Raw genomic sequence first — 22,613 nt, 5'->3', positions numbered from 1 at the left:
CACCCTTGCATTACTGGGATAAATTGTATTGGTCATTGTGTACAATCCTTTCCATATGTTGCTGGATCTACTCTGCCAGTCTTTTATTACATATTTTTGCATTTTCATTTATAAAGGATATTGGCTATAATTTTCTTGTGATGTTTTTGTCTGGATTTGGTATCCGGGTCTCATAAAATAATTGGAAAGTGTTTCCTCCTCTCCTTTTTTTTGTTTGGAAGAATTTGTGAAGTATTGGTTTTAATTCTTTAATGTTTGATAGAATTCACCGGTGAAGCCATCTGGTTCTGGACTTGTGGGAAGTTTCTTGATTACTATATCAATCCCTATACTTTTTTATGCCTCTATTAAAATTTAATACTTCTTCCTAAGTAATATTTTTCAGTTTGAAGATATAAAGTAAGCATAAGATTATAAGGATGTATAAGGTAGCCTGATAAAGCCCAAATTGCATATAAAAACCTGTCCTGCTACTAATTCATGGGGAATCAATTTGAAATTTATACTATTTAACAACTCATGTTTTTAAAATGTTGATTTTTCAAGGAGTGTTAATTGTTAATGCCTTTTAATTTGAATTATTTTATAATCGTACATCATAATGGCTTCGAACTTAACACTTTAGAAAATTTATTGGGGTGACATTGGTTAACAACATTACATGTTTCAAGGGTACAATTCTATAATATTTACATCATCTTTATATTGTATTGTGTGCTCACCAAAGTTTTTTTTCTTTCTTTTTTTAATATATTGCTTTTATCTCAGCAGCAATGCAGCAAGTGTTGGATAACCTTACGGAGCTGCCCTCCTCTACGGGAGCAGAAGAAATAGACCTAATTTTCCTCAAGGGGATTATGGAGAATCCTATTGTAAAATCACTTGCTAAGGTATATTGGTTTATTCATAAGATTACTAAATTATTTTTAAATTTCTTTTGCAGAGGTCTTTTCGGATATTACTGTTTCAGAACTTTGGCTTAGTTAGCAAATAATACTTATCACATAATGAAATCTTCGTATCCATCAAAATTGGACTACTTTATGCCTTTTCTGTGCTGACTTTAAACATAGGATGAAATGATCCTTAGTTTTAGCCTAACACATTTAATATTTTAGGGAAGTCATAACTGAACAGTCATGTTATAATGAGACCTGTGAAAAAGATCCTGGTCCTATCTCCATTTTCAACAACAGCAAGGTACTGATTGATGGATTAATTTTTGGTTATTTTTATCTTATTTTATTTTTTCCATTAACATTTAATCCCCTTATACATCCTCCCCCCATAATCATGACTCTGTTGTCCATGTCCATGAGTCCTTTTTCCTTTTAGCTCGGTCCCTCCTCCCCTAACCTCCCCCCGACCCCCGCTCCCAAACCCAGAGCTGTCAGCTTGCTCTCTATCTACGAGCCTGTCTCTATTTTCCTGATTAGTTCAGTTTGTTCATTAGATTCCACACATGAGTTAAATCATATGGTGTTGGTCTTTCTCTGACTGGCTTGTTTCACAGGCATACCTTGGAGATAATTATGGGTTTGGTTCAAGACCACTGCAACAAAGCGAATCACAACATTTTTGGTTTTCCAGAGCATATAAAAGATATGTTTACACTATAGTGTAGTCTGTTGGGTGTGCAACAGCATTATGTCTTAAAAAAAATGTACATACCTTAATTTAAAAAATACCTTATTGCTAAAAAAAAAATAATAACCATCACCTAAGCCTTCAATGAGTCAAAATCATTTTGCTGGTGGAGGGTCTTACCTCTCCGTTGATCGCTGCCCGCTGATCTGGATAGTGGTCGCTGAAGGTTGGGGTAGCTTTAGCAATTTCTTAAAATAACACAACAGTGAATTTTGCTAATCAATCCACTCTTCCTTTCATGAATGCTTTCTCTGCAGCAGGCAATGCTCTTTGATAGCACTTTGCTCACAGTGGAATTTCTTTCAAAGTTGAAGTCAGTCCTCTCAAACCGTGCCTTTCATAGTATTGTCTCGTTTCTAAATCTACAAATCAAAAGCTATAAATTAAATGAACATGGGGATGGGTTTAAGGGATACATTGACAAGAAAAATCGACAACTAACAGTATAACATCAAGGGAAGAATAAAAATCTATTTTTAAAGTACCAATAAGAGCTCAGAGCGAGCCATGTAATACAGGCTTAAAGAGCCCCTGTGAATTTCAACCGACCCCGAAGCTATTATTTTTTTCACAACATAATACAGTGGTTGATATTTATGACAAAATCTTGAATCTGAAAGTAAACCGTGCCCTTTATGCCATTATTAAAGTAAAGGACCACCTAATAAACTTTGGAAACACTGCAATCAGAAATGACTAAAATAAAAATTCCAGTTGGGCAATCTGCAAGTGAATTACTTTCTACTTATATCATGTGATCTTATAATGATTAAGTTTGTGAATAAAATAATCTACATCATTAATTTGCTCTTACCAATGGAAAGCTTTGTAAAAGGTATGATCTTTCAGAAGTCTTAGGAAAAAACAAGTGGCTAAAAAAATGATCATAAGAGCAGGTAAAATTAACATTCTGGCAATGACAAATGGCTATGTGAAAAGGTGGTCAGAAAAGGGCACATGGCACAGGTTCTTTAAAGCAAGAAACATTTAGGGAAAATTAAAGAGGGAGAGGGCGGGGCGGTGAAGTAGTTACTCCTAGTCGGACTTCTTTCACAACTGCAGTCAGTCATCTCAAACCCTGCCACTGCTTTATCAACTAAGTTTATATCATATTCCAAGTCCTCTACCACGAGTAGATTTCATCTCAAAACCACTTTCTTTGCTTATCCATAAGTAGCAACTCTTATCTGCTAAAGTTTTATTGTGAAATTGGAGCAATTCAATCACATCTTTAGACTCTACTGCTAATTTTAGTTATTTTTCTGTTTTCCATCACATCTGCAGTTACTTCCTCCACTGAAGTCTTTAACCCCTGAAAACCATCCTAATAGTTGAAATTGACTTCTGACCTCCTGTTAATGTTGCTATTTTACTTTTTCCCATGACACAACTGTTCTTAATTGCATCTAGAATAATGAATCCTTTCCAGAAGGTTTTCAATTTACTTTGCCCAGATCCAATGGAGGAATCACTATCTATGGCAGCTATAGCCTGGTGAAATGTATTTCTTTATATAGTAAGACTTGAAAATCAAATTACTGCTTGATCTATGGGCTGCAGAATGGATGTTGTGTTAGCAGGCACAGAAACAACATTAATTTCATTGTACGTCTTTGTCAGAGCTCGGGGGTGACCAGGTGCATTGTCATGTATTAAGCAAGGTGCAGTAAAACAAAGTATGTCTGTACATACATACATAAATGAAGGATTGAAGGCTTAATGTTCTTAATATATTAATTCCCTGCAAATTGAGCTATAAGTTCAGTATAATCCCCATCCGAATTTCAGGTTGAGAAGATGATATTAAAATTTTTAACATAGGCTAGCAAACACAACTGTGAAGAACAGCACAGTTCAAAATGTTTTATCTCCCACAACCTGATTTCAAGGATTACTATCACCCTACAGTATTGAAGACAGTGTAGTTTCAGCATATAGGTCAGTGGCATGGAATGGAGTCCAGAAAGAGACCTACACATACATAGTTAGCTGATTTTTGTTAATAGTGTCATGATAAGTCAATGACAAAATGATAATACAGTATTTTTGGTGAATGTTGCTGGAACAATAGAATATTTATATGCAAAAAAATGAATGTCAACTTTTTCTTCACCCTGTATACAAAAATTAGCTCAAAATAGATCTTAGATCTAAAAACTAAGAGCTAAGACTATAAAACTGAAAGAACACATAAGAACTCTGTGACTCTGAGGTAAGGAGAAAGTTTTTAGGTAAGATATAAAAAAGCATGAAACTTAATGAAAAATTTGATAAATGAGATTTTATCAAAATTAAAAACTTTTCCTTTTCAAATGACACCACTGAGAAAATGAAAAGGCAAGCTACAGGCCAGGAGAAAATGTTTGCAAAACAGATCCTAACAGAAAGCTGTTTATTTGTTCCTGGTAGCAATGCAGAATGCTATAACTACTTTGGAAGACAGTTTGGCAGTTTCTTACAAAACTAAACATAGTGTTACTACCAAGGAGTTGTGTTCTTTGATATTTACACAGGTGAGTTGATTGTCAAAATTTAGAGGTAACCAAGATGTTTTTCAGAAATGCTTGGATAAACACTGAGGTACATCAGACAATGGAGTGTTATTCAGAGATAAAAAAATAAATGAACTATCAAGCTATGAGAAGACGTGGAGGAACCCTTAAATGCATATTGCTAAGTGCAAGAAGCCAGCCTGAAAAGGCTACATACTGTATGGTTCCAACTATCTGACATTCTAGAAAAAGCAAAACTATAGAGACAGTGCCAAAAAAAAAAAATGTAGTTGCTGGGGTTTTGGAGAGTGCAAAGGGGGAATGACTAGGTGGGGCACAGGGCATTTTTAGGGCAGTGGAACTCTTCTGTATGGTACTATAATGGTGGATAGATGGCAGTAAGCATTTGTCAAAACCCATGGAACTGTACAACGCACAGAGTGTACCCTAATGTGAACTGTATAGACTTTAGTTAATAATACTGTATCAGTATTAGCTTATTAATTACAACAAATGTATCACAAATGTTCTGTTTCCTTTTTCTTCTTCTGGTATTCCCATTATGTGTATGTTACATCTTTTGTAATTGTCCCACACTTCTTAGGTATTTTGTTCCATGCTTCATTCCTTTTTCTCTTTGATTTTTAGTATGGGAGATTTCTGTTGACATGTCTTCTGGCTCACGGATTTCTTTTCATGTGCTTAGTGACCATTTGTTTATCTTAAGAAAAATGTCTATTGAAGTTCTTTGTGCATTTTGAATTGTTTTTGTTGTTGAATATTAGGAGTTTTCTATGTATTCTGGATATTACTGCCTTATCAGGTATATGATTTGCAAATATTCCTCCCATTATTTGGTTGCCATTTTACTCTTGATGTTTTCTGTCAGTGCACAAGTTTTTAAATTTTCGTGAAGTCCAACTAACCTGTTTTTTTCTTTTGTTGCCTGTACCTTTAGTGTCATATTCAAGAAACCTCATGAATCCAGTGCTGTGTAGTTTTTTTGTTTTATTCTAAGGGCTTTATAGTTTTAGGTCTTACATTTAGGTCTTTGATATGTTTTAATTTTTTTCATAATGTTAGATAAGGGTCCTATTTCACTGTTTTGCATTTGGAAAGCTAGTTTTCCAGCACCATTTTTTTTAAAACTATTCTTTCCCCTTTGAATGGTCTTAGCAGCCTTGTCAAAAATTATTTGACCATATACAAGAGGGGACCCCCCCACCACCGACCAAAAAATGGAATTATCTTCTGGAGGGCGGGCCCCTTGTAGTACAGTGTTCTAGGAACCACCTGAATCAGTGTGCCAGCTGACGTTGATGTGAGAGGCACATTTGGCTTCAGTGATTTTCTTTTTTTTTTTTTAAGACTCTTTAAGTGCGTTTGCCCATTTCATGATGGGTGATTTACCGGCACACGTGCCCACATCACGGTGAGTGTTCAGCAGTTTTTGACCAAAAATTGTACGACACCCTTGCCCCACCTTCCCCATTCACCTGATATTCCTCTGAGTGACACTTTTTTTGTTTCTTTGGATGAAAAAATCCTCAAAGGAAAACATTTTGCTGATGTGGAAGAGGTGAAACAAAAAATGGCAGAAACACTAAAAGACATTAAAAATGATGAGTTCAAAAACTGTTTTGAGCAGTCGGAAATGTCTCGATAGGTGTATTGCATCAAATGGAGAATACTTTGAAGGTCACTGAAGTTTAAACATGTAAAATAAATAAACAATTTTTATAAGTAAATTCCAGGGTTTTTGGGTGTCCCTGCTTGTATGCAAGGGTTTATTTCTAGGCTCTCTAATTCACTGGTCTTTGTTCCATGGGTCTTCATGCCACTACAACACTGTTTTGATTACTGTAGCTTTATAGTAAGTTTTGAAATCAGGAAGTGTTATTCTACTTCGTTCTTTTCCAGGCTTGTTTTGTCTATTCTGGGCCCCTTGCAGTTCCATACGAATTTAGGAATCAGCTTCTTGGTTTCTATAAAGAACTCTGCAGGGATTGCAGTAGGCGTTTTATTCCGTACATCATTCTGGGTAATATTGCCATCTTAACAATGTTAATTCTACAGATCTATGAACATGAAATGATTTGCCATTTAATTTCTTTCAACAGTGTTGTGTAGTTTTTAGAGTATAAGTTTTACACTTCATTTATTAAATTTACTCTTATTTTATTTTCAATGCTATTATGAGTGGAATTACTATTTTAACCTTGAGATTATTCATTGTTAATTTATAGAAGTCCAGTTGATTTTCGTACATTGATCTTGTATCCTGCAGCATTGCTGAACTTGTTTATTGGTTCTGATAGCTTTTTAGTGGATTCCTTAGAATTTTCTAAATATAAATCTGTGAATAAAGATAGTTTTACCTCTTTTTTCTTCAGTCTGCATACCTTTGACTGATTGTCCTGACTAGAACCCCAATACAAATGATGAATAGAATGGTGAGGGGAGAAGCATCTATTAAATATAATAGTATTCACCATTAAATATAATAGTAGCTGTGGTTTTATCTAAAATCTAAATCTTGATTTTTTTTTTTTTTTGCATATGGTTCCATATCAGCACCTGTAGAGCACCCTCGTTCTGTGTAAGAGTGGCATTATTCTCCATTGTCTGAATATAGCAAAAAAATCTTAGTTCACCTTCTGGTAGATATTTAGATTTTTTTTATCTTACAAACCATGCTCTAATGTGTAGTCTTGCTACATGTTATTTTCGTACATAACACATGTCTCTATAGAATAAATCTTCGAAGAATCACATAATTTTGGTAGATATGGTCAAATTGCTCACTATCAGAAATTGTGTTCCTATCAGAAAAATATGTGTGAGAGCGCCTATCTTCTACCATATTCTCATCAATATGGTATATTAATTAGAATTTTTATTTTTGCCTATCTGATAAGGAAAAAAATATTTTATTATAGTCTTAATTGTACTTTTATCATGAATGAGGCTGTGTATCTTTTCATAAACTTAAGAGATACTTGAATTTTCCTTTCTGTGAACTTTTTGTTCATATTCTTTGTCCATTTCTCTTAATAGGTTGATCTTTTTCTTATTGATTTGAAGTCCTTTATATATAGTGAAATTAGTCTTTTGTCTGTAATGTGATTTGTAAGTATTTTGACCCTAAGTTGTTATTTGTATTTTGACTTCGCCAATTTTTGACAAAGTGAAATTTTAAATGTTCATATTGTAAATGTCATTGAGGCTTATTTTATAGCTTCTAGATTTTGAATCATAGTTAGAAAGTTCTTTCCTTCTCAAAGATTGTAAAAAGATTCTTTTATATTTTCTTTGAATACTATTAAAAGCCAAGCTTTGAAAAAAGATTCGTTCTCCTTTAAAAAAATACAATAGGTTTACATTTCTAGTTTTTTGATATCTGTGTGGTCCTCCTGATTTTATAGGTATCTCTAGAGTGACTCAACAGTGCCATTTAGAAGTTTCCTGTATACCTTGAGGTATAATTTATCAAATCCAAGAATTTTAACTCCTTCTGGTTAACTGGATGATTTCTGACAAATTCTTTACTCATTAGAGAATTCAATTCTAATGTACCTGTACTTATTTCATCCATTTTTTTTTTCAGAGCCAATCTCTTCCTTTTTCACATAGTGAATGAAGAAGTAAAATAAAAATTGAGTTCTTCATTCTCTCCGTCTCATTTCTACTTTGTGCTCAAATTCTTGTTCATTTTTTTACCATTTGTGGACTTCTCTTCATCTTTCTTGTTCTAAATTCTCTAAAATGAGAGAATGACTTGTGACCACAGTCAAACTTACTTCTAATTTACTTAGCTCTGTTAAAAATATTTAATGAGCAACTGCTACATACTTAGCCATGTTCTATGAATATAGAAATAAAACTTATGATATGTTGGTCCTTTTAAGGGAGAAAGGCAAGATTACTACACATAATAATAGTGTATTATCATTAATGGAGAATAGTATTTGTCACTTCTGATATAGCCCACAACTTTTGTTGAAATTTTTTTAAGTTATTTTTTTTTTTAATTTCTTTGCAAGCATGGTTAGACTGCCCTTGGGTCAAATAGTCATAAGTTCTGAGAGAACTTTTTCTTCTCTGCAGTTTATTTTTCCAAGGTGTAGTGGTGAATAACATTCTCAGAACTGGCCATACCAGAAGGCTAGGCCATAATCGTATTAGCTCCAGGAGCTCTGCTAAGCCAGTCATAGCATGTTCTTCCAACCACTTGTGGCAGGTGAAATATGCTTTTACTGAGTTATGTTATCTTTCTATACTCTTTTTTTTAAAGGAAACAAGACCCGTTTATTCAAATGCATGTGATTCATCTGTCCTGTCCCTCAGGTCAGTGTTTCCTTTGTCCTTGGTTTGATTAAATTTCAGTTGGTACTTGACTCTTGAAAGCAAGTAAGTAAACCTGACTCAACTTGTGTCACAAAAATCTTAGAGCTTAAAAAGCGATATATATGGAAAAATATGAACCTCCATTTGCTTTCTTGAAAAAAGTAAAATCAATCTCAACTGAACCCAACTATATTTCAGAAATTGGTTTTCCATGTTAATGTAATTATATCTGCAGTTTTACTAAAAAACTGTATCTTCCTCTGAAAATTTCTGTATTGTATTGTCAAATTCTTTCCTAACATAGAATCAGTATGTTCAGTTGATGTGAAAATATCTTTGGGCATGTTTGTTTTTATCACATAATTCTGCCTCCTACTTGACTTCCTCTTTATCTCTTGCCATTAGTGTCCCCACATTCCTGTCTGTCCCCACCCAATTTGGGAGCAATAAAGTAGATGAACTTAGAAAGAAAGGTGCCGTATTACAGTTCTCAAGTCAGTGATTATTTCTGTTTCTTTTTGTCTTGAAGTTTTTAATTGAATCCAGGTCTATCAATGTCTAAAGTGTTATTACTATATGCTGATCATGTGACATAGAATATTGGCATAGTACCTTAAAGAAAGTCATTTATTATATGTTTCCCAGAGAAAGAGATGGTCGTTATAGCTCTGAATCAGAGCAGAGGAGTGAAGGTTGAAGGGGTGGGTGGTATTCTGAACCACTGGAGTATGAAATAATAATGGGAATAGATGTGGTGGAACAGAATCAGTTATCTCTGGAGTGGAAGAGCTATGTTAAGAAGCAACAACTCAGCAGTCAGAGAGAACATCTCTTGCACATTTAAATAAGTGAAAATCATGCATTGTATATTAGATTGAATAATTAACTACGGGGTGATGTTAGCGTGGCCATCTGTATAGTGACAGAGTCAAATAAGTTATAGGGTGTCCAGCCTTTTGGCATCTCTGGGTCATACTGGGAGAATAAGAGTTGTGTTGGGCCACACATTAAATATACAAACACGAAAACCAAAAAAAAAAAAAAATCTCATAATGTTTTAAGGAAATCTACAATTTTGTATTGAGCTGAATCATAGCCATCCTCGGCCCCATGCAGCCCATGGGCCACGGGCTGGACACCCCTGCTGGGCACGAGTTGGGGGAGCTCAAGCCTTGATGATAGATTGCCGGACTCTGCCTTTTACCAGTATTGTAAACTTAAACCGTTTTGTCTCATTTTGCATCGGTGTCCATGTCTGTAAGGTGAGGATGATACTAACATACCTGTCTTTGCCCAAAGCACACACACATACACTCACACACTCGCGCTCACGTTGTACTGAGAATACTTGTATGGTTCCTGATGCATACACACAAAAAAACCCCTCAATAAATGTTAACTTTTTTTCTTTTTGTTTTAAGCTTTCTTATACTATCATAAGAGCGTTAGACTATTACAAGATTAATAATGCTAAATTAGATATTTATTAAAGCAAGTATCTGTATTCAAACAGTAATTCTAGTTTGTTTTGAAAGAGCTTATTATGTATATTCAGTTTTTTTCCAATGTTGATATTCATTTCATGATATTTATTGAGTGTCCTCATTTTCCTATCCTTACCAGGCTTTCTAAAAATTTCATATTTACCTGTTCTCATTCTTTGTGGCATTTCTAGTTGTCTTAGTTTTTTTCCATATCTAAATCTAATAGAAACTTTTTCCTTCTGTTTAAATTACATTTGGTCTTTTGACATTTTTCTTCATTTAAAAGCAGTTGCAAGTCCTTCTTTATCAGTTTTCTTCATGTGACTTAAAATTTCTTCTTCTGAGGTGTTTCTTAAAAATGTTACTTATCATATTAGCCCTCACTTCTTAAAAACTTGTTTTACTTTGTGATTCACCCAAAAATACATTTAAACTAAAAGACTGTATTTTAAAAATTAAAATATATATTTGTACTCTGAAGAATTCTCTCTGTATGATAAAAATAACATCTAAAGTTTATAGGTATCAAAGTTTAATTGATAGTATTGCCACTTGAAATTTGGATTTTTCTTCAGCACTTACAGAAATGAATCTTCAAATATATATTAGACTTGACATCTTACATGCTTTCATTTGTAAACTAAATCTTAATAATAATGCTTTCTTTGCCTGTCTTCAAAATCAGACAGCATCCATTTATCAAAAAAAAAAAAAAAAAAACAAATAAAAACAACAACACTAAAAGATCAAGACTGTTTAATGTTCATTCTTGTTAGAATCTAAAACTCTGCTTTGGCCCTGCCCAGGTAGCTCAGTTGGTTACTGTTGTCCTGATACACAAAGTTTGTGGGTTCGATCCCTGGTCAGGGCACATACAAGAATCAACCAATGAAAGTATAAGTGGAATAACAAATTGCTATTTCTCTCTTTCTCAATGTCTCACTCATCCTCTCCCTGTCTCTAAAATCAATAAATTTTAAAGAACTCTACTCCTACTATTAAAGGATAATTAGAACTACTCATTTTCCGTGACAGTGTGATTCACAGACCATTTTATGTGAAAAAGATTATGATATTTAAAAAAAACAGTGTAAGATATAGAGACATGAAATCATGCAGTCCTTCAAGGACAAAGAGCAAAACTATATATTGCCTCTCATTAAATTATTAAATTTGGTTTCAATGAATCAAACCTTCAAGACATATAGTTTATAAACTTTATGAAAAAGAAACAAATCAAGAAGAAAATCACAGTCTGGAGCAAAACAATACATATTATTACTTTACTGTTGTCTTTTTAGGCTCATGAGAGGCTGGAGGATTCAAAACTAGAAGCTGTCAGTGACAATAACTTGGAATTAGTCAATGAAATTCTTGAAGATATTACTCCTCTGGTCAATGTGGATGAAAATGTAGCAGAACTGGTTGGTATACTCAAAGAGCCTCACTTCCAGGTAAACTTTCCCTCTCTCTCTTCTCTCCAAGTCCACTGTGTTCCCAAAGATTTCCCTTTAGTAGTTAAGTTCCAGTTTAAGAGGAGGTTTTTAAATATACTTAGGGCCATATTTTATAATATATAAATTTCAATATGGTTATTTTAATAGTCTGAGGATGCATATACGTAACTAAGAGACATTACATAAATGTATGATATCTGGCACAGAATACATCAGAGTAGATTTTTCTTTGTGTAATTAGGGAAAAAAAAACCCTGATTCACCATCAGACCACTTGCTGGAGACATTTTTCCCCATGACACCGGATCTTTCTTTCTCACCACCACTGTTTCCCAGACCTCCTTGTGACCAGTCATGCACGTTTTCAGTATTGCTTCTAAGACTGGAAGAAAAAAGACTGGGTTGCAGTTGATGACCTTGGAGCAACAGAGAGCCGTGTAAGGATAGAAACTATTACATAACATACTTTCAGTAGGTACAAAAATTAAGTGCAACTTAAGCATTGGTCTATGTCAATGAAGAGTTAATCATTTTAACAAAGAACCAGTTCCGTAAGAGAAAGGGGGTGGAGGAGATTTCTTGTAAGTCTGTAATGACAACAGTATGGTATTGGGTCAGCATTAGAAAAATAGATTGATCAATGAGAATAGCAACCCCCAAAATAGATCCTCATACATGTGGCAACCGGGTTTATGACAGAGATGGTACATTTTAGTGGAGAAAAAATGGACTATTGGATAAATGCTTGTGGGATAGAGAAATAAAGTGTCACCTGCTTTCCACTGCAAATCTTAGGAAGCAACACCCCCTTGCTTTTTCTCAAAGATTGTCTGTGACTCTCCAACAGTGTTACTGTGAAATTTGAAGATTTATAGTGAAATGGTTTCCTACATAAATCAGTATATGAAATACAAAAAAAAAAAAGGACACACATCAGAGACACCCTTTATGCAGGAGCCAGTTGATTGAGGCCTTAAAAGACACTAAGTTATTCAGACTTTATCCTGAGGACAGTGGGAAAACTTGGGCAGGGATGAGAGGAGGAATTAAGCAGCAAGAGGATGGATTATGGAGCTAGGTTGTTAAGTATTGAGGCAGGAAATTGTGATGGCAGTGTAAAAATGAGGATTTCAAGTTTTAAGCGGTAAAACTAACAGGACTTGGTCATTGGTTACATGTGACAGTTGCAGAAGAGAAATGTGGGAATTTGATTAAGGATAGGATTTCTGACAGTTGATGGCATCCCTTGAGATTAGGAACACTCGAGGAGAAAGTGTTTGGACATGTTAATGTTAAGATAACTGGCCATGTTAAGTTTGTGATACCTCAGAAGCATCTGGGTAGTGCTTTTGGGCATGTTATAAATATATATGTTTAGATAAATACATAAAATTTAATAAATACAAATTTATATAAAGTTTAATTAATAAAATTAGAAAATAGCAACAAGCAAATATACAAAAATTAAGACATTGCATTCTTACTACCCAGATTATTACTGCACTATCTTAATGCATACTCCTTCTTTTTTTATGCATAAATATACATATATATTTTTTACTGAGATCATTTTATAGTTTACCTTTTTTTCAATCATTGATTTCCACTTTTCCATTTCAGTGGACCTCTCTCTCATGTAGTGCTAATACTATATTCAAATATCTATGTTTGATGCCAAAATATTCTTTATAGCTGGGTTGTACATAAAGATTTGCAACCTAGGTCCATGCATAGCATCTGATTGGAGCATCCATTCCACCTTGATTATGTTGTTGACCTTTTGAAGAGACCAGGTCACTGTAGACTGTCCCATATTCTGCGTGCATCTGATTGCTTCTGTACTGTCTTGTTTAGTTATTCATTCCTTATATTTCCTGTAAACAGAAGTTCTATCTAAAAGGTTGATGATTCAGGTTAATTATTTGGAACTAGAATCCATCTTAAATGATGTGATACAGCATGAATTAAATGATCTCTGAAGATGTATAATACCTGGTTGGCCAATCACTACTGATGCTGAGATTGGTCTCTTGATTAAAGGCAAGGATAGTCTATTTCTTCCTTTGAAAGCCTTTCCACTAGAAGTAATCTAGCATGTCATTCTAGCATTAATCTAGTGTGTTATTGTAGCATTATGCCAATGCTGTTCCCTTTCAACCATTTGCCTACTGACAAAAACATTCATAATCCAAAATGACATTTTTAAAAATTCTTTCATTTTACATTTATTAGCTGGTGTTCTTATATAAAATAGAGCTTTTCCTCATCAAATGGGCTGTTTAGTTTGCTCTATAATGCATTTCCCACAGAAAAATCAGGGAAATGTTTGATACTTCTCTTTACCAATTTTCAAAGTAAAGAATTGTTTAAAGTAGCAATCTTAAATAGTAACAAGTGTGTTTTTTTTCAGTCCTTTGTTTTTTAAATAACACTGGGCATATAGATTTTTCATTAGTTCAATATGTTTTAATGCTGTGCAATCCTTAACACTTTAATTTTCAAATTATCATAATTTTTCAGTTTTAGGCATATTTTTAATATATAAATTTGAAGCTCATGAAAGTTCTGGACCAAAAATATAAAATTGAGAATTATCAATGTGTAAGTAGTGGTTCAAGTCCTAGGAGTAGATAATATTTCTTAAGAAGTGAGTACAGGGTGAAAACAAAAGACTAAATTAGAGATTTTAGTGTCTTCCAGCATTTTTATGAATAATCCTTATATGTAAGTGTGTAACTTTTTTCTTCTTGAAATTTTTCTTTAGTCTTTTACAACATACTTTCATGAAATAACCAGAAATTACCAATTAAATCCATATGCTGATACTTCTATTCTGAATCTGTTATTTGCTCCCTTCTTTGTATTTTGATTTATTGTTTTTGAACTCACATTCCATCCACTGAGAAAAATTTTAAACTTAGCTTTACGTTGAGCGTACACATTTACAGTATAAAATGAAAAATAAAAATAAATATACAAAAAAAATAAATTCTTAGAAAGCTAAATCAAAGTCATCCATGAAAATAGCACATGTATAGAATATGTAGAAGTTAAAAGTATAGTCAGGACCATCACTGGCTCATTTTGTCTCCCTTAAAAATGTATATTTTGTAGATTACAACCTTCATTTCTAATATAAAATTTCCTATCTCTGATATTTTTCTGATATTTTTCTCCCTCCTATTGGACATCTTTTAGCAGACATCTCATACATGTAAAAAATATTTGGTATTGTTAATGTAATATTTTAGGGTAAAAATTAGGATTCCTGTCAGTTGAGTTTGTATTATAACTAATTAATAGATATTGATGATAAATATTGAATGGAGCTGATGGTGAGGACAACAGTGGCGGTGAACTCCAGGGCCTCCACTGTACCACACCTGAAAATCCAGGTTCATTTTCTGTCGAACATGTCACTTTTTACAAGTCACAAAACTCCCTTCAGATTTCTTAAAACAAGGAATATGATATTGTTTGATGTTTAAAATATGTTTATTTTTCTTAAAAAGATTCTGTATACCTTTGATTTGATTCAAATTTGGGGATTCACTAATGTGTGCCTTGAAATTTTTAGCACTCCGCTGGGATAATGAACTAAGTTATCTTTAATAACTTTTTCCCTCAGTAATTAATAACTACAGGCTATTTTGAATCCCCTACAGTCACTCTTGGAGGCCCATGATATTGTGGCGTCAAAGTGTTATGATTCACCTCCATCAAGCCCAGAAATGAATAATTCTGTCAATAATCAGTTATTACCAGTAGATGCCATTCGTATTCTTGGTATTCACAAAAGAGCTGGGGAACCATTGGTGAGTAGATAAATCAGTGCCTTCTTATATCCGAAATCTGACATACTTGCAGCTCAGTCACTGTATCTCATTTTTTTCTGTCATAACGTGTATCATAATGAAACTTAATATGCGTGTGTTTTATGTCTTTTGTGGCCTCTGTATAAAATAGACACTTGATGCTCTCTCAACTTGATTTAGCATACAAAATTAAACAAAGATAAAAGTTAAACTGAAATAGAGACAAGAAGTTTTCTAATGGGTAGCAAAAACTTCAGTAAATAAATACTGTACTTTTTTCCCGTATATCCTTTGAAGTATCTCAGGTTGCTTGCTAATGATAGTATCAAGACACAGAAGAAAGTTATTAAAATACAAAACATGGTAGGGCTCTATAAGAAGTGACCTTTACAATTTTCTTACTAAAATTATTATTTCTGGATCCTGACTATAAAAACAGTGAAATAGAAAAAAGAAAAGCCAGGGACAAGACCATCACAATGTACAACTACTCTTTCTTATTCCTTTGAGAAATGCAGCCTAATATATGCTTCATTTCTTCACATTCACCTTCCCATGGAAGTCCTTTTGTAAGGGTGGTATTTCTTGTTACAGGTGCACATGGTTCAAGGAGATTAGAATATTGACACAGGAGAGAGCATAGGAAAAGTAGGAATGACTCGCATCTAATTTTAGAATTATTTTCTTATATACACATATTCATGAGTTTTTAAGTTTGTTTGTTTTTTTAATCTAAAATCAATGATAATTCCATTCCTTATTTCCTTTAGGGTGTAACATTTAGGGTTGAAAATAATGACCTGGTAATTGCCCGAATCCTTCATGGAGGCATGATAGATCGACAGGGTCTCCTTCATGTGGGCGATATCATAAAAGAAGTCAATGGCCATGAGGTTGGAAACAATCCAAAGGAGTTACAAGAATTACTGAAAAATATTAGTGGAAGTGTCACCCTGAAAATTTTACCAAGCTATAGAGATACCATTACTCCTCAACAGGTTAGTAATACAATTCTTGGTAAAATTAAGAGTACTTTTATTTCTTTAATCAACTGTTGGATATAACCACCACTTGCTACTCTTTTGCTGAAGAAAAGGGGAAAATGTCTGATTTAATTGTTCTGAATTGCCTTATTTTATCATGGCTGAATCTTTGAACAATTAATGTCATCTTACTACTATAAAGGAATTAGTAAAGAAATCTCTTTGGGAACACCATGCCATTTCAGTAATGTACAGCTAGGTACAAGAAAAACCTAAAGCCTTTAAGTCATTAATACAGTAGATATTTTTGATACCTGCTATGTTCAGGCCCTGTGAGAGAATAATGTGGTCCCAAGCACCGATAGCTCAGTGTGCACATGAGGGGCTAGAACAGCAATTTTCTATCAGTGTGCCACAAGAATTTTTAAAACGTGCAATACCTGACTATTTAGTTGGGGACACTGACCTCTTTTCCCTTAGATTGTCAAATAAAAAAAGAGTGACAACAGCCAACACAAAAATAGCCTTCTGGTGTGAATGAATCAATATTACACCTATTTCTTTTCTTTTTTTTTTTTTTCAGATAAGCAAAAAATATATTCTTTGGTGTGCTACACAACTTTAGTGATTAGTTTATGTGTGCCATGGGATGAAAAAGGCCAAAAATTGCTGGTATAATAGAATTATAAAAGAAGAAAAAGTAATGAAGTAATTACAAAAAAAAAAACAACTGATGATTATTGTAGGAGTGTTGGAACTGAGGAGAGGGTTTTCAAGCCTAGATAATGTAGAAATAGGAGATATCTACCTGTGTTTTATTTTTTTAATTTTTTATGTTAAAATCAATGTTTGTTAATATCTATTGTTGTTCAGTTAGAGTTGTCCCACCTTTTTCCTCATTACTCACCTCTGCCTCACTCCCACAGACAATCCCCCCCCCCCCCCCCGTATTGTCCATGCCCGTGAGTCCTCCATTTGTGTTCCTTCGCGTGCCCCTCCCCTTCTTGCCCCTGTTACCCTCCTCTACTGGTGTTTTAAATGCCTTTAACTGTTCAGGTTTGTTCCAGAAATTTATTGTGTCATGTGTGAGTGAAATTTTAAGATTTTTTTAATCCAATATACTACTAGTGTATCTTATTTTCATATTGTTAACATGAAAACTTAAAAGGCTTTTTCATTTCCATGGAATTCTTTGAAATAACATGTTGAATACCTGTTTTATATTGTTACTCAAGGGTAGGATAGAATATTTAAGCATGATTTTTATATGTAAATTGTACTTCTGAAAGGCTTATAATGAACTTTGGTGGAAGTGAAGGTAGATAACTTGTCTTCAAGACTTCCATTGAAACCTTGAATCATGAATTCGCACATTTCCATTTGGATAAATAGAACCAAAAATTCAATTTTTTAAATTATGTTTTAGTTGTGATACTTAGGAAAATTTTTTCACCCTGTTGTCCAAACTCCAGAATTCTTACCAGATCACCATGCCAATAATGAACTTTTACAGGAAAATTTTTTTTTTTAATATTAATAGCTAGGACTTCTGCCTAAATTCCTCTGTGGATTCTGCAATTGGTAAACTAATCTGAATAACATGAAATGCAAGGATATTTAGCTCTGCCTTGGGCATACATTTTTCCTCATCCCATTCCTTCTCAAACACTGGTTTTTACTTGGCCTTAAGAACTGGGAGAAGAGAGTGAAATGGGGAAGAAGAGGTCATCCAAGCCTATGACTTTCAGGCCTATCCTACCATAATAAAAGAAAAGCAACTGTAACTTGAAGTCTTCAAACTGGAGAGCTAAAACATATCCATATTGGGATCTTTTTTAAAGTGAAAAGGAGAGTGATTGCTAATTATGCCATAACAACAGGCGTAAAGGAGTGTCCTGGGCAAACTATGGTCATCTTACTTAAGAGCTACCAGGGGGAAGCAAGGGCATTTAGCCTCTTCAGCTCTAAAAGAGTTGCTCTGAGAGCAGACGGAAGCCAGGAGCTCTCCCTTTCCAGCATGGTGTTTCTCAAAGCATGGTCAGTTTGTCATCCTTCTCAGTATCATTTAACGAACTTACTGAAAATGTTAAGGATCTATATGTTAAAATATGACGACTAAGGTAAATCAGAGTTGTATTTAATTCTGGAATTCTTCAAGATACATGTAGATTGAGTTCCCAGAAGCTGTTTGTAATTCCATTTTGTTCATTAAGGCCAAATTGAATTCCTTTTTACTCGTTCTTTGAGGCCAGCATGACCCAGGTATCAAAAAATATTATAGGAAATTAAAACTTCCAGCCAAGATGGAGGCGTAGGTAGATACACTTTGCCTCCTTGCACAACCAAAAGAAGGACAACAAATTTAAAAACAAAAAACAATCAGAACTGCCTGAAAATCAAACCGTAGGAAGTCTGATAACCAGGGAGTTAAGAAGAAACATTCATCCAGACCAGTAGGAGGGGCAAAAGTGGGCAGCTGGGGTAGAGAGGATGCACTGTGAGGTGGTAGCTGGCAAACCAGGCAGGCCCACATTCATGTGCAGATAAACCGGGAGGAACAACTGTGGAGTGAGACAGACAGCGCAAACTAGACTTCCAGCATGGGGAAATAAAGCCTCAAAACCTCTGGCTATAAATATGTGTGGGGGTTGTGGCAGAGGGAGGAACTCTGAGAATCACAGGAAAGATCATTGGAGAGACCCACTGGTTCCTAGAACATACACAAACCCACCCAGGAATCAGCACCAGAAGGGACCAAATCACTTGTGGGTAGCAGGGGAAGTGACCAAAAGCAGGGCGAGAGCCAAGCAAGTGGCATTGTTCCCTCTCTGAGCCCACCCCAACATACAGTGCCGCAACTCAGTGAAGTAGTTTGCCCCGCCCTGGCAAATACCTAAGGCTCCACCCCTTACAACGTAACAGGTATGCCAAGACAAAGAAAAATGGTCCAAATGAAAGAACAGATCAAACTCCAGAAAAAGAACTAAGCGATGAGGAGATGGCCAACCTATCAGATGCAGAGTCCAAAACACTGATAATCAGGATGCTCACAGAAATGGTTGACTACAGTTGCAAAATAAAGGAAGAAGTGAAGGCTCTACAAAGTGAAATAAAGAAAAGTATACAGGGAACAAAGAGTGAGGGAAAGGAAACCAGGACTCAGATCAATGATTTGGAGCAGAAAGAAGAAATAAGCATTCGACCAGAGCAGAATGAAGAAGCAAGAATTCTAAAAAATGAGGAGAGTCTTGGGAACCTCTGGGACAACTTTAAACATTTCAACATCCAAATCATAGGAGTGCCAGAAGGAGAAGAGGAAGAGCAAGAAATTGAAAACTTATTTGAAAAAATAATGAAGGAGAACTTCCCTATCTGGCAAAAGAAATAGACTTCCAGGAAGTCCAGGAAGCTCAGGGAGTCCCAAAGAAGTTGGACCAAGGAGGAACACGCATACCAGGCATTACATAATTACGTTACACAAGATTAAAGATGAAGAGAGAATCTTAAAGCAGCAAGAGAATAGGAGTCAGTTATCTACAAAGGAGTTCCCTTAAGACTATCAGCTGATTCCTCAAAAGAAATCTTGCAAGCAAGAAGGGGCTGTAAAAAAATATTCAAAATCATGAAAAGCAGGGACTTACATCCAAGATTACTCTATCCAGCAAAGCTCTCATTTAGAATGGAAGGGCAGATAAAGTGCTTCCCAGACAAGGTCAAGTTAAAAGAGTTCATCATCACCAGGCCCTTATTATATGAAATGTTAAAGGGACTTATCTAAGGAAAGAAGATGATCAAAACTATAATCAGTAAAATGACAACAAACTCACAACTATCAACATCTGAACCTAAAATATAAGAACAAATTAAGCAAACTAGAAGAGGAACAGAATTACAGAAATGGAGATCACATGGAGAGTTATTGGTGGGGGCAGGGGGGGAATGTACAAGGAGTAAGAGGCATAAATAGTAGGTCCCAAATAGACAGGAGGAGGTTAAGAATAGTATAGGAAATGGAGAAGCCAAAGAACTTATATGTATGACCCATGGACATGAACTAAGGGGGGGAATGCTGGAGGGAGGGGTGGTGCAGGGTGGAGGGAGATAAAGGAGAAAAGACATGGGACAACTGTAATAGCATAATCAATAAAATAAACACAAAAAATACAAGAAATTAAAGTTCCATTTCACTCAAGGATATATATATAAATTCTCAGTATTAACAGATGAAATGTAATCATGTACAAAAATGATAATACAACATGTCCAAGTTGGATTTATCCCATGTATGCTAGAATGGTTTCATATCAGAAAACCCGTGTGTGTAGCCAAGTACATTAACAGATTAAAAGGGAAAAACCTCAATAGAGAATTTTATAAAACTCAGTACCTATTCATGATTCTTTAAAAATGATTAATAATTTAGAAATAGGAAAGAACCTTTTAAATCTTACTTTTAAAAAATTGAATATTTTGAATAGTTAGTTGACTGTTGGAAGTATTCTTTGTAAAATCAGAGACTGGGCCTTCATCCGGCCTGCCTGACTATTTGAGTGCCAAGAGAAACTTGCCGAACTTCAGGCGTAATTGTGGTTGGTAACAAGGAGTTGCCCTGAGATGATATATAGAGTAACAGATGATAAAACAAATATCTCTTATAACAGATGATAAAAAAATCTATAGTTCTCCTTAGAGAAACTAGGAGTAGTGTGTGTGCAAACTAGGGAATGGTGACCCACTTTAACAATCCTAACGCTCAGACATCTGTGGCAGCAAACACTTTCCCCATTATCAGCCACATTTTGACAAAGGAGCTGACAGAAATGCCACCCAGCATGTTAGACCAGCTTGATGTCAACAAGCTTAAGGACACTGGCAGAAGCTGCATGGAAAAGTACCACTTGCTTTTGGGGAAGAGGGTGATATTCAGAATTTTAATGAGGGAAATGGACTTGATTCAACTTCTAAAAAAAATAAAACTTCAACAATTTTGAGTCCTTTTTTAAAGAATTTAAAAATTTTTTGCTTAGTATGTAATGAAATTCTGAGGCCCCTGGACGTTGCTGCTTTTTAAATTATTGTTTATATACAATTATTTGTTGGTATTCATTAAGCCAAAGAAGCCAACCCATAAAGTTTAAAACAGATTAAGCCTTTGCCTATTTTTTTTAAATTAAGAACTAGAGAATAATGTTCACTAGCACCATTTCCATCCACTATTTTATTGAGAGTTCAATAAGCACAAAAAGACAAAAATAAATTATAAAAGCAGAAGGTTTAAAAAGGAAACAATAAAATTTGTTTTCAAGTAATAATTTATTTTTGCATAGGAACTTCCCAAAACTATGAATTATTAGAAATAATAGAGTTTAGCAGGGAACCTGAAAATAAGATTAGTATACAAAAGTCAGTTGCATTTCTGTGTCATTAACAAACATCTAGAAATGTAACTAAGACAGACATTTACAATAGAGTCAGAGAGTATCTGTGTCTATGTTTATGTCTAGGAATAAGTCTAACAAAAATACTCAAGACTACTGCACACAAAAACACTATGATGAAAATCTAAATAAACAGCGATGGATGTCATGTTCATGGACAGAAAGAGAATATTGTGAACATACTGATTTTCCTCAAATTGACTTGCGAATTCAGTGAAATTCCAATAAAAATTTCAATGGGTTTTTATGGTATTTGATAAGATAAATAGCCAAGAGACTTTTGAGTCAGAAAAACGGAAATAGGGGGTTATTATTAAGGTGTAGTAAGATATTTTCAAAAGTGGTGGTACTATCCTAATTTATGTTCCCAGCTGTATTATGAGAGTTTCAATTACTGCACATCTTCACCAACTTTTGGTATCATCAGCCTTTATATCATCATGATTTTAATTTGCATTTTTCTAACAACTACTAACATTAAGCAGCTTTTCATGTGTTTATACCATGCTTATGACTATTTCGATAATATCTTCAAATCTTTTATCCATTTTTTATTAAGTTGCGTATTTTCTTCTTACTTGGTTTTGAGAATTCTTTATGTCTTCTGGATACACGTACTTTATCAGAATTAAGACCTACACAGATTTCTCCCTGTAAAAAGGCTTGTCTTTTTATTCTCTTAACAGTATAATACAAAGAGCAGAAGTTTTCGATTTTTTTCTTTTTATTGAATTTATTGGGGTGACATGGGTTAACAGAATTATACAGGTGTCAGAGGCACCGCTCTACAACACATCGTCTGTACACTGCATTGCGCATTCAACACTTCAGGTTTCCATCCATCACTATTTATCTGCCTTTTACCCTCCTCCACCTCCCTCCCTTCTCCCCGTTCACCCCCCACCACTTATCCCTGGCAATCAACACACTGTTGTCCATGTCCATGAGTT

At 34.5% G+C, this 22,613-nt stretch overlaps 1 protein-coding gene across 1 annotated transcript in view; it reads left to right on the top strand.

The window, feature by feature from the left end:
• The window catches only part of PALS2 (protein associated with LIN7 2, MAGUK p55 family member), a 96,795-nt gene that overhangs the window by 47,863 nt on the left and 26,319 nt on the right, over positions 1-22,613 (top strand). The window contains exons 2-5 of the mRNA XM_054564150.1: positions 772-890; positions 11,272-11,424; positions 15,093-15,242; positions 16,013-16,240. Coding sequence (XP_054420125.1) covers positions 774-890; positions 11,272-11,424; positions 15,093-15,242; positions 16,013-16,240 — 648 coding nt within the window. The 5' untranslated portion in view covers positions 772-773. The remainder of the gene's footprint in view (positions 1-771; positions 891-11,271; positions 11,425-15,092; positions 15,243-16,012; positions 16,241-22,613) is intronic.

This window comes from Pteronotus mesoamericanus, unplaced genomic scaffold, assembly GCF_021234165.1.
Source record: "Pteronotus mesoamericanus isolate MK-2021 breed Mesoamerican mustached bat unplaced genomic scaffold, CSHL_Meso_final scaffold_85, whole genome shotgun sequence".
Lineage (NCBI taxonomy): Eukaryota > Metazoa > Chordata > Mammalia > Chiroptera > Mormoopidae > Pteronotus > Pteronotus mesoamericanus.
This window is presented reverse-complemented; position numbering and strand designations above follow the sequence as displayed.